We start from the raw sequence: 12,711 nt of genomic DNA on the forward strand, positions 1-12,711 counted from the left end.
CAATACTAACACACACATCCACGTCTCCACAAGCCACCCATGGGCGCCACGGCCTTCTAGGTGTGTGGGCAGCACCGACTGCTGTGCCGACGTTCAACCAGCCCTGGCGAAGTGCCGGACACACATGACGCTCAGAACCACACACTCTCTCTCTCTCTCTCCACATCGTGGGACTTTTATTAATGTATCGTGTATTTATTTTAATTCATACATTTTTGCGTCGATCATTTTCGTATCAAAAAAAAGCTCCGCGTGAATATGCCGGCTCTGGTCAAGATGCAGAGCGAGCCGCAAGGCCGCACTCACAGTAGTATACTGTAATATACAGCACGAACGCCATCGTAGCCGACGACGTTAAAAGTCATCGCTGCCGCCGTCGCCGCCGTCAACTCCGCGCCGCGTTCACGCCGCGTTCTCCTCTCTCCCGCACGCGTTTTGGTTTTCGTGTAAAAATAAACAAAAGTCGGCTCCTGCTGTCACCCATCCACCCCCCCATCCCCAACCCACCCCACGTCCTCCACAACAACTGCCGTTCACCACGGCGTGGCGGCCACGTGAAGTGTCGAAGGCTCGCTGGTGTCAGGTCACGGGACACACCCGGGTGCCGTATAGGTTGACGGAGATGACAGACAGATGCACCCACCACCACCACCACCCATCGCCGTCATCGTTTGTAAATACTCCATGTTACCGGTGTCACCGAGCAGTCCTCTCCTCCTCCTCTTCCGGTGTCCGAGAGGCTTCATCACCGTCGCTCCGCACACAATCGCAGACCCGGGTACGAAGAACATCGCCGACCTCCCCCCCTCCCCCGTCATTGTACCCAGTCTTCCAAACAATGCCGGCTGCTACCTACTGGAACCACCCGGTCAAGATTCTGGAAAAAGGATCGATGATTGTGCAGCTGATGCTGGTTCTGCGACTGCCAGTTCCACGTTCAGCATTAGTCGTGGAATCCGGGGGGGGGTTAGGGGGGCATAGCATGAGGGCAGTCGCCCCCAAATTATTTTCATTCATGTGCTCCTCTCTCTCTCAAGTCCTTCCTGCCTCCCCACCCCGTCCACCTTTGTTAGGATGAACATATCAGTCTGTCCAGTGACACGCATCCACATCCAGCAGAAGCAGGTAGAGGGGTCGAGGTGGGATCTCTAACCGCCGGTCCTGGCTCCAGAGGGACAATTCAACGTCGTGGACAGAAGGAGGAACTACATTCGGGAGACGTCGGTCCACCTCCAGGATATTTGGGTTCAGAGTTTTGGGAGCCAGCAGCTGATTCAACTGAACACGCAAGCCAGAGCAATCGACAGCTGCTCAAATGAGCAATCGGGCATCATGCCCATCTCCCGTCTACAGCAGCCCTCAGCCAGCGGCGAATTGGGATAATTCCACGTTACTATGGCGGGGGTAAGTCTATCCATAGGACAAATGCTGTTAATCTTCCCTCAAAGTGGTGCAGTGTCAATTTCATTGACCCTGGAGGGATGATGGGGCAAGTCAACCCCCGATCACCGCGAAGCCGCGTGGCCAGTTGCGGGGACCGCTCCCGAGTTCCCGAGCCTCTGCCCCCGCCTCGTCTGCCAGCGCCAGCAAGCGGCGTCTCCCCGGCCCAGGGGTACGCCGGCCCGTGCCGCTCGCGCGACGCGCACCGGCGCTTCGTAGCGGCGCGCCGGGTCGCCGCGTTCCGCTCTCATTAGCCCGGGGACGCGCGGGTCACCACATCACACCGCCTTCTCCCCCCCCCCACCTCTCTCTGTCCCCACCTCGCTTTTAAACGACTAAACCATTTAAATTAAGAACCGTAAAGGCAGTGAAAACAACGATAACGAGACAGTCCGGTCGACCCGCCCTCGATTTTTTTCTGTCGCTAGGAAAAGCGACGCAAAGCGAAGCTCCGGTGGAGCGAGGCCGCAGCGCCCGTGGCGGCCGCCTCTCTGCACGGCCGTCAGACGGCCTCGCCGGGACGCCGTCTTGTTTCGCCCAAACGAGAAGCGTAACTTTGACTCTGCGGCGTCTGTGGGCGGTGGATTCGCCTGCCCACGAGATGGCGTGGAAATAATTCGGACTGCGTAATTTTTTGTTTACAATATATATAGATGGGGGAAAAGAAATCGAGAGCAAATCATCGGGGCAGCGGCGGCGATGGCCTCCGCGAAATGTGGAGCAGAGCATTTTGTTCTATTCGAGTCGAGCTTCGTGCTCCGATGATGAGAAAGATCCTGTCCGGGTTTTTTTTTGGGTGGGGGGGGGGAATTGCAGTAACCCAGAGAAAAACCCGGAGTAAGATCGTTCATTCACCAACAACAACCACCGCACTGCCCCCCCCCCCCCCCCCCACCTTTACACGACCGTGGCTGCCCCCTACCCCTGCGCACACAGCAAGGGTGTGAATGATGACCTCAAGCACTTGCAGAGAGACGCGAAATGGGAAACGAAAACTAAATAAAAAAGTAAAATTCGTTTAAAAAATAAAAGTGCATATCACGTGCAACACACACGCACGCACGCAGTGCCCCATGTATCCGCATCGCACTGGATACCAATGTACCCCTCTCACCCGCCCCCCCCACCACTCCCTCGCGTACCCAAGGCCCCCGTACGTGCGTTCCCCCCACCCCCCCCCCCCCGTCGATAAAAGGGGCCCTCCTGGTGATCGTCTCTGTGATAAAGGGGACCCCTCTAAAAGAAAGGGGCACCCTAATAAACGGGACCCGGTTAGATAAATGGGAACCCAATTCAGGGGGGGGGGCTTGTTGTGATACAGGAGATCCGCAAATTGACAAGGAGGACCCTGCTACTTGATAAAGAGGACCCTCTCTAAACAAATGGAACCTCCTGGTGCTAGATGGGACCCTGGGTTGATATCCAGGACTCCTCTATATAAAGGGACCCTCTGGAGACTAAGGACCCCCCTTCGCGCAAAGGGGACTCCCCCCCCCCCCGCCGCCCCCCCCCCCCCTCACATCTTGCTTTCCCTCAGCATCTCGAGCTCGATGGCGTTGCCGTTGGGGGCGCCCTCCTTGTGGTGCTCCCCGATGAGGGTGTCGAGGGCCTCGTTGTCAGGGGGCCCCGCGGCCGCCAGGGCCGCGCGGCGGTGCCGCTCCACGTGGGGGCCCAGCACCGGCGTGGTGAGGTGGCGCCAGCGCTGGGGGGGGTGGGGGGGGTGAGGGGGGGCACGGAGACGACACGGACCACACGCAGGTGAGTGTACGTGCGTGTACCCAGGTGAGCGTGCGTGTACACAGGTGAGCGTGCGTGCACCCAGACGAGCGTGTGTGCGTGTACCCAGGCGAGCGTGTGTGCGTGTACCCAGGCGAGTGGTGTGTGCGTGTACTCGGCTGTACCTGCTTCAGCGTGCCCTTGCCACGCGCCACGAGCAGGTAGAGGAGGGTGAGGGGCAGGCACAGCATGGAGGAGAGGGAGAGCAGCCAGCCCAGTGCCTCGCCCCACCACGGGTACACGTACACCTTGTTGTACGTGGGGCCCTTGTACTGAATCAGCTGGAACAACAGCATGCCCTGCGCGAGGGTCCCCGAGGAGGAAGCAGCGCAGGGGTTAGGAGGTCGGAGGTCACCGGCAGGCAGGGCACCGTGGGGCGTGGTTGGGGGGGGGGGGGTCGTGGATGCAGGGAGAGGTTCGTGGCGAGCGGTCGATGGGCCTCGAGCGCGTGGCGTGGAGAGTGCGGCGTGGGCGGTGAACTACTCGCTCGCTCGTCACATCGCTCACCCACTCGACCGCCTACTCAACTGGAAACTCACCACATCTCTCACTCACCAAACCACCTTCTCGCCACATTATTCACTCACTCACCCACCCACCTTCACACCATAATTCGCAATAACGTGAGCGTGGTAAGGCGAACGTCGTGGTCAGCCGGCATAGTGTAGTGTGCCGAGTGCGCTGAGCAATGTGCTCACCATGCACAGTGTGGGAGTGATGAATTTCCAACACCACCCGATCCACCAGTTGGGCCGATACCCAATCATGAGCACCACATCCTCCATGAAGCGGGAGCTACCTGCAAAACAAAGACAAAGATCACCCCGTGTAGCCTTAACACACTGTTGAGGCAAGTGCTGCTAGCAAGGAGCACCTATGAAGGCCGGCACAGCACACAAGGGGGTGGGTGGCCAGCACCACTCCCGGCCGCCTTTTTCTCCCTCGTAGCGATGTTTACACATTGCACCAGGTACTCATTTAAGGCTGAGTGAACCTAGGAGAGGGACAGGATAGGTTCAGATAATCGTCACTAATGTTGGCAGTGAGCAGGGATCCAACTCGGGTCACTGGGTTCGTCGCACAGGGCGCTCATCGCTGTGCTACCGCTCCCCATGTGTGTATATATGTGTGTACACACACATGTACACACATATGTACACACATGTACACACACAGGTGCACGCACACACATGTACACACAGTCCCATCGGTGAGCTCCAGCAAGCGAAGCTGCATTTTCTGGGCCATGTAGCCCACATGCCCAGCTTTTCTTTTTGGCTGGACAGAGGGGGCTAAACGGGCATGCCACGGGCTAGAGAAGAGATATACTGATGTGGTACAGAAGGATGTGGAGCCGATTGGACTTGCCGATGACTGGTACCAGCGGTGTCAAGATCGGCCTCTGTAGAGGAGGCTCGTGAAGCACGCTACTGGGGAGCTGGAGGCAGTCGCCCTCCAGCAACAACGGAGGGCGGAGGAGCGACGCTCATGATCAGCAGAGCGCCGGGCGGCTAAAACGCAGAAAGTTAGCACAGTAGGGGACACAGGTTGTGCATCTGCCAGTCATCTCAGTCAGAAAGCCCATCGCATCCAGCTTTGTCCCCCCATGACCTCCTGCAACCAAGCCTTCTCCACTTCGCGTGGCCTAAAAGTGCATCTAGCCTGTCTCTATGTGTGACAAATGGCGGTTTTTGTTGTTGTTTTGTATGCGAGTGTGTAGGTGTGTGTAGACATCTCTGAAAAATAGCTTCATAGCTCATCGGATTCCTCCAGTCTAAATAGCGGTGTGCACGTCTGTATAGGTTTTTGTGTGTGTATGTGTGTACGCGTGTAGGTGTGTGCGCTTGTAGGTGTGTGTGTGTAGGTGTGTGTAGACATCTCTGAAAAATAGCTTCATAGCTCATCGGATTCCTCCAGTCTAAATAGCGGTGTGCACGTCTGTATAGGTTTTTGTGTGTGTATGTGTGTACGCGTGTAGGTGTGTGCGCTTGTAGGTGTGTGTGTGTAGGTGTGCGTGGACATCGGTGAAAAATTGCGTATAGGTGTTTGTGTTTCTGGGGATGTGTGCATCTGTTTAGGTGTGTGTGTGTGTGTTGATGTGTGCGTGTAGGCAACTCTGCATGTGGGGAGTGGTAGTGTAGCGGTTAGCGCGCTGCGCTATGAACCCAGCGACCCGTGTTCCATTCCCGCTCATGGCCAACACCAGTGACGATTATTTGAACCGTTCCTGGGCCTCCCCTAGGTCGACTCAGCCTAAAATGAGTACCTGGTGTGGTGTGTAAACATCACCACTGGGGAGACAAAGGCGGTCGGGCGTGGTGCTGGCCACCCACCCCCTCGTGCAGCGTTCTGGCCTTCATAGGTGCTCGATAACAGCACTTGCCCCAACAGTCTGTTCAGGCTATACAGGGGATCTTTGTCTTTGTGTGTGCATGTGTAAGTGTGCGTGTGTGCGTGCAAGTGCGTATGCAGGTGTATGTGTGTGCGCGCGTTGTACCGTAGACCCACGCCACCACGATGCACTGCCACCCGACCTGCCACAGCAGCGTGTAGCCGCTCACTGCGTAGTTGTCAAACAGCTGGAAGATGTAGATTCCTCCCTGGGGGGGGGCGGCAGCACAGCGCTACATTAACGACCCCCGCCGTCACCCCCATTCAAAATCACGAACAATGTCGACCACGGAGCACGTAGCGTGGGCGATGGTGTTTACGGTGACTGCTGCTGCTGCATCTGCTGATGCAGCTGATGATGATGATGGTGTTGGTGATGCTCCTGATGATGTATGATGCCGACAACAGTGATAGCAAAGCTGCTGTGGACAATGCCAGTGGTGATATCTTGTTACCACTGCTGCTGAAGGTGCCTCTGCCGTGCGTGATGACAATGATGATACTGAAAATGGTTATAATTTAGCATATTTGGCATTGCCCCACTGGTTCTTAAAGCGCAAGGCTATTGTTGCGTGTCCCAGACGCAGTCTGGAGTCGTTTCGCAGCGGGGGATGCTGCTGCTGTGTGTGGAGTCCCGTTTGAGTGATTTGCAGAGTAATTGTTCAATATTGGCCACATTTGGGATGGTGACGCCAACACAAGATCACCTTCTCACTCATTTCGACTGACATCACGGGGACGGCGCTTCGTAGTTATTTTACGGTCGGCGCCTTCAGAGTTAACCAGGGCGGCCTGGCGGATTCGAACCGCGAACCTCTCTGCGGCGACGAGCAGCGAGCGCGGATGGCGCAGGGCCATGCGGCACCAATCCCGAGCCAAGCGTCGCTCACGACGGAGCTCGGGAGCGACACGGAACGCGGAACCCGTTTGGAGTTCCCGCGGGTCAGCGCAGCCGTTCCTCTGAGAACACGGCCCGCGGAAGTGGATAACGCGGAACTACGTCCGGCGACGCTTCACGCGGTGCGGAGCGGCGCTTCCCTTCCCCCCCACCCATCACCCCCGGGGGCGAGGGGGGGTGGGACGTCGCCACGGCGACGGACGAACCTGCATGACCATGACAAAGCTGACGAGGAACTTGACGACGCAGCAGGCGGCGACGAAGAGCTCGCGCCTCCCGCGGCCGCGCAGCACCGTGGGGAAGATGTCCGAGATGCCCGTCACGAAGCCCTCGATCGCCACGAACTGCGAGCGCGGGGGGCACACACGCGGCGCACGGGTCACGTACGGGCGCACGCACGGGTCACGCACGGGTCACGCACAGGTCACGCACGGGTCACGCACGGGTCACGCACGGGTCACGCACGGGTCACGCACGGGTCACGCACGTCGGGACGTGTCCGGGAGCGGGCGAGCGGGTAGGCGACCGGGCTCGGGTTCGGTGAAGTACGGGCGGGCGGGCGGGGGGGCGGGGGGGGGGGCGTGGGCGGACCTGGCTGTCGAGGCCGAGCAGCAGCAGCATGACGAAGAAGAGGACGGCCCAGAGCACGGGCACCGGCATCATGGTGACGGCGCGAGGGTACGCGATGAATGCCAGCCCAGGACCTGGAGTACACATACGTAGAGTACACATATGTAGAGTACGCACGTACTCAGAGTACACACACACACATAGAGGACACATACATAGAGTACACACATACGTAGAGTACACACATACTCAGAGTACACATACGTAGAGTACACACATACGTAGAGGACACATACGTAGAGTACACACATACGTAGAGTACACACATACGTAGAGTACACACATACGTAGAGTACACACATACATAGAGTACACATACGTAGAGTACACACATACGTAGAGTACACACATACGTAGAGTACACATACGTAGAGTACACACATACATAGAGTACACATACGTAGAGTACACATACGTAGAGTACACACATACATAGAATATGCATACGTAGAGTATACACATACATAGAGTACACACACACGTAGAGTACACTCATACAAAGAGGACACATACGTAGAGTACGCACGTACACGGAACAAAATCCCCTGTCTAGTCTGAACAGACTGTTGGTGCTGTTAGCGAGCACCTACGAAGGCAGGCACGGTACACGAGGGCGTGGGTGGCCAAAAACCACGCCCGGCTGCCTTTGTCTCCCTAGTGGCGATGTTTACACATCGTGCCAGGTACTCATTTGAGGCCGAGTCCACCTAGGGGAGGCCCAGGGCCGGTTCAGATAATCGTCACCGGTGTTGACCGTGAGCGGGAATCGAACTCGGGTTGCCGAATGGTGACGGCGCGCGGGTACGCGACGAATCAGCCGGGGCCTAGCGTACAGGGAGAACGATACCCCATATAGCCCAAACAAACTGTTGGGGCTAGCGCTGTTAGGGAGGTGATAATGGCGGCAATGAAAATGATGACGATGGCAGTGATGGTGACGATGATGGGCATGGCGGCGGTGAAGGTGACGAATGATGATGGTGGTGATGGTGATATTGATGGCGGTGTTGGTGATTATGGTGATGACGACGATGATGACAACTGTGGCGATAACGACAACGATGATGATGGCAATGTTGCCGGCGGTGATGTGGCACTCACCGGACTCTGCGACCATGTCGATGGGCACGCCCTGCTCGTGCGCCATGAAGCCCAGGATGGAGAAGACCACGAAGCCGGCAAAGAGGCTCGTGCCAGAGTTGATGAGCGCCAGCACGTACGTGTCCCTAATGAGGAAGTGGAGGCGTGTTAACGAGCGTACGCGCGCGCGCACACACGCACGCATCCCTCCCATCGCCCAAAGAGACTGTGGGGGCAAGTGCTGCGAGGGAGTCTCTGTGAAGGCGAGTGCGGCGCACGCAAGGGTGGGTGGGTGGGTGGGCAGCACCACGGCCGCTTTGGTCTCCTCAATGGCGATGTTGGTACACTGCACCAGGGACTCATTTGGTGTCAAGTCGATCTTGGGGAGGCCCACAACCGGTTGAGATAATCGTCACCAATCTTGGCCGTGAGCGGGAATTAAACTTTAACAGACTGTTGGGGCAAGTGGTGTTAGTGAGCATGGCGCACGAGAGGGTGGGTGGCCAGCACCATACCGGGCCGCTTTAATCTTCCCAGTGCGGATGTTTTACACCGGGTACTCATTTAAGGCCAATCCATCGAGGGGAATCCCAAGGACCGGTTAAGATAATCGTCACTGATGTTGGCCGTGAGCAGGAATCAAACTCGGGTCACCAGGTTCGTAGTGCAGCGCGCTAACCCCTACACTACTGCTCCCAACAAGCAACAACAACAACCGCCATTCGCCACTAAGTGGTGGTGATGTCACCACGACGCTTGTGCCAGGCCATGTGCACCTTGAGGCCACGTGAAGTGTCGAACGCCCGCTGGCAGGAGGTCTATGAAGGCCGGCACGGTACACGAGGAAGTAGGTGGCCAGCACCATGCCCGGCGTACACACACGCACACACATGCGTGCGTGCACACGCACCTGAGGCAGTTGTTGTGGAAGCGGTTGTAACTGCCGAGGGTGGACAGGGCTCCGAAACCAAGCGCGTACGAGTAGAACGTCTGTGTGCCGGCATCCAGCCACACCTACGGGGTCAGCCACACCACACAGACACACACACACACGTGCATTAACACACACGTGCATTAACACACACGTGCATTAACACACACCCAAAGATACACAGACAGGTCCAGCCATACTTACATGGTCAGCCACATAAACATCAGCCACCATTCGCCACTAAGTGTCAGTGACGTCCCCACAGCGCTTGTGCCATGCTAGGTGTACTTTAAGGCCACGTAAAGTGTTTAAGGCTTACTGGCAGGTCACGGGACAGACCCAGGTGCCATGGGTTGACTGAGATGACTGGCAGATGCACCACCTGTGCCCCCTACGGTGCCAACTTCCTGTGTTTTAGACGCCCAGTGCTCCACTTTTAGAACATTGCTCCTCTGCCCTCCGTTGTTGCTGAAGGGCGACTGCCTCCAACTGCCCAGAAGCATTCTTTATGAGCCTCCTCCACAGAGGCCGATCAGTGCAAGTCCACTCAGCTCCACTTCCTCCTTTACCACATCAGTCCATCTCTTCTCTAGACCGTGCCGTGCCCATTTTGCCCCCTCTATCCGGCCAAACAAAAGCTGCTTGAACATGTGGTGGCTGGGCATGTGGACTGCATGACCCAGCCAATGCACCTTTGCCTGCAGGAGGAATTCACTGATGGTGGGACTGTGTCCAGATCTCAAGGATCTATGAGCATCTCACACAACCCAGCCTGGTTAAAGCCTGGTTAAACCCAAGATGGATCGTAGGCAGGCCAGCCTGAATGTTTAAAACCGGCGATGTTCCTTTAGAGGGGTCCACGTTTCACAAACGTAGTGAAGGGAGGGCAAAACTGTAGTTGAGAAGACCTGAAGATTCGTAAGGAGCAACAGAGAAAGGCAGATTTCACACGGCATCGTTACGCAGCTGACGAAAGATAATGCCGTTCGACTGATTCGGAGCGAGACCTCCGCCGCCAAAGCGGAGGCGGCCGTGCGCGCACTGTGCCCAAGAACTCGTCCCAACTCTCCCCATGAAGCGTTTCGCTCGCAAGTGAAGAGCAGAGGCAGGGCTGGAAGGTGTGGTGCGCGCTGGTGAGAGGGGCGCTATCAAGACGACGACGACATCGTCGCGATGCGTAGTGGGGTCGCGACACTGCCACTTGCCTGTGGCGTGGCGAGCTTCTTCCAGTCGGCCTGCAGGTAGTACTTGATGCCACCCATGGCGCCGGGCAAGGTGACGCCGCGCGCAAACAGCGCGATCAGCATCAGGTAGCGGAACGTGGACGTGAAGTACACGACCTGCACGCGCGCGGGTACAACACGGGTACAAAGACAAAGAACCCCCCCCCCGCCGTTTAGCCTTTAACAGACTGTTGGGGCAAGTGCTGTTAGCGAGCATGGCGCACGAGAGGGTGGGTGGCCAGCACCACACCGGGCCGCTTTAATCTTCCCAGTGCGGATGTTTTACACTGGGTACTCATTTAAGGCCAATCCATCTAGGGGAATCCCAAGGACCGGTTAAGATAATCGTCACTGATGTTGGCCGTGAGCAGGAATCGAACTCGGGTCACCAGGTTCGTAGTGCAGCGCGCTAACCCCTACACTACTGCTCCCAACAAGCAACAACAACAACCGCCATTCGCCACTAAGTGGTGGTGATGTCACCACGACGCTTGTGCCAGGCCATGTGCACCTTGAGGCCACGTGAAGTGTCGAACGCCTGCTGGCAGGAGGTCACGGGGCAGACCCAGCAGGTGCCACGGGTCGACTGACTGAGATGACCGAGATGATTGGCTGATGCACCACCTGTGCCCCCTACTGTGCCAACTTGCTGTGCTTTAGCCACCCGGCGCTCCGCTCGTTGTTGTGAGCGTCGCTCCTCCGCCCTCCGTTGTTGTTGGAGGGCGACTGCCTCCAACTGCCCAGTAGCGTCCTTCATGAGCCTCTTCCACAGAGGCCGATCTTGACACCACTGGTACCAGTCATCGGCAAGTCCACTTAGCTCCACGTCCCCCTGTACCATATCACTCCATCTCTTCTCTAACCCGTGCCGCGCCAGTTTAGCCCCCTCTATCCAGCCGAACAAAAGCTGTTTCGGCATGCGGTGGCTGGGCATGCGGGCTACATGACCCAGCCAACGCAGCCTCACCAATGGGACTTTGCCCAGATCTTTCAAGGATTTGTGAGCTCCTCACACAATCCAGCCTGGTTAAACCCAGGATGGATCGTAGGCAGGCCAGCCTAAATGTTTCTAACCGGCGAAGATGCTCCATTAGGGGGGTCCACGTGTCGCAAGCGTAGAAAAGGGAGGGAATGACCGTGGCCGAGAAGACCTGAAGCTTCGTGCGGAGCGACAGACCAGGTAGCTTCCACACAGCGTTACGCAACCGATGAAAAGATATTGCCGATCGACTGATTCGGAGTGAGACCTCTGCTGTTAAACTGGAGCCGGTCATAAGCACACTTCCCAGGTATGGGAAACTCTCCACTCTCTCCACAACAGCCCCATCATCGATTGGGAGTTGTGGGGGTGGAGTGTCCGATGGTACAAAATACCCAGGCAGGTGCTTAGTTTTGGTGGGGCTGATGGTAAGGCCCCACCTCTTAGTGGCACGCTCCAGTCTCAGTAGCAGCGTCTCCAACAAGCGCACACCCGCACACACGCACGTGGGTATTTGTGGAGTTGCCAAAGAGACACGGAGTGCGGCGTGCGGCGTGTGTGCCGCGGTGCCGTGTTTAGTGTGTGTGTGGCGGTGCATTGGGTAGTGTACTCAATATAGTGTTGTCACGGTGATCCCGTGTGGCAGTGGTGTGGCAGTGGTGTGGTGGTAGTGTGGCAGTAGCGGTGATCCGGTGGTGTGGCAGTGGTGTGGTGGTGATGTGGTGGTGGTGTTGCGGCGGTGGTGTGGCGGTGGTGTGGTTGGGGCGGTGTGGTGGGGGTGGTGTGACACTGATCTGGAGGTGATGTGGTGGTGGTGGTGTGGCTGGGTGGTGTGGTGGTGTGGTGGGGCTGGTGTGGCACTGATGTGGTAGTGGTGATGTGGCTGTGGTGGTGTGGTTGGGGCGGTGTGGCACTGATGTGGTGGTGATGTGGCTGTGGTGGTGTGGTGGGGGTGGTGTGGCACTGATGTGGAGGTGGTTATGTGGCTGTAGTGGTGTGGTGGGGGTGGTGTGGCACTGATGTGGTGGTGATGTGGTGGTGGTGGTGTGGCGGGGTGGTGTGGTGGGGCTGGTGTGGCACTGATGTGGTGGTGGTGATGTGGCTGTGGTGGTGTGGTGGGGGTGGTGTGGCACTGATGTGGTGGTGGTGATGTGGCTGTGGTGGTGTGGTGGGGGTGGTGTGGCACTGATGTGGTGGTGGTGATGTGGCTGTGGTGGTGTGGTGGGGCTGGTGTGGTACTGATGTGGTGGTGGTGATGTGGCTGTGGTGGTGTGGTGGGGCTGGTGTGGCACTGATGTGGTGGTGGTGATGTGGCTGTGGTGGTGTGGTGGGGCTGGTGTGGCACTGATGTGATGGTGGTGAT

General features: G+C 57.4%; 1 protein-coding gene across 15 annotated transcripts in view; it reads right to left on the reverse strand.

Annotated features, from left to right (window-relative positions):
* Positions 1-2,939: 2,939 nt before the first annotated feature.
* The window catches only part of LOC144946169 (creatine transporter-like), a 47,471-nt gene continuing 37,699 nt past the window's right edge, over positions 2,940-12,711 (reverse strand). For 8 of the 15 annotated variants that reach the window (XM_078874956.1, XM_078874955.1, XM_078874964.1 and 5 more), the window contains 9 exons: positions 10,352-10,486; positions 9,126-9,229; positions 8,237-8,361; positions 7,097-7,209; positions 6,712-6,849; positions 5,714-5,816; positions 3,915-4,015; positions 3,342-3,515; positions 2,940-3,142 (listed from right to left, as the gene is read on the reverse strand). In XM_078874956.1, coding sequence (XP_078731082.1) covers positions 2,957-3,142; positions 3,342-3,515; positions 3,915-4,015; positions 5,714-5,816; positions 6,712-6,849; positions 7,097-7,209; positions 8,237-8,361; positions 9,126-9,229; positions 10,352-10,486 — 1,179 coding nt within the window. In that variant the 3' untranslated portion in view covers positions 2,940-2,956. Of the gene's footprint in view, positions 3,143-3,341; positions 3,516-3,914; positions 4,016-4,214; positions 4,728-5,713; positions 5,817-6,711; positions 6,850-7,096; positions 7,210-8,236; positions 8,362-9,125; positions 9,230-10,351; positions 10,487-12,711 lie in introns of those variants that run through there. The other 7 variants (XM_078874965.1, XM_078874967.1, XM_078874961.1 and 4 more) reach the window with 2 other exon arrangements.

The sequence above is a fragment of the Lampetra fluviatilis genome, chromosome 40 (assembly GCF_964198595.1).
Source record: "Lampetra fluviatilis chromosome 40, kcLamFluv1.1, whole genome shotgun sequence".
Lineage (NCBI taxonomy): Eukaryota > Metazoa > Chordata > Hyperoartia > Petromyzontiformes > Petromyzontidae > Lampetra > Lampetra fluviatilis.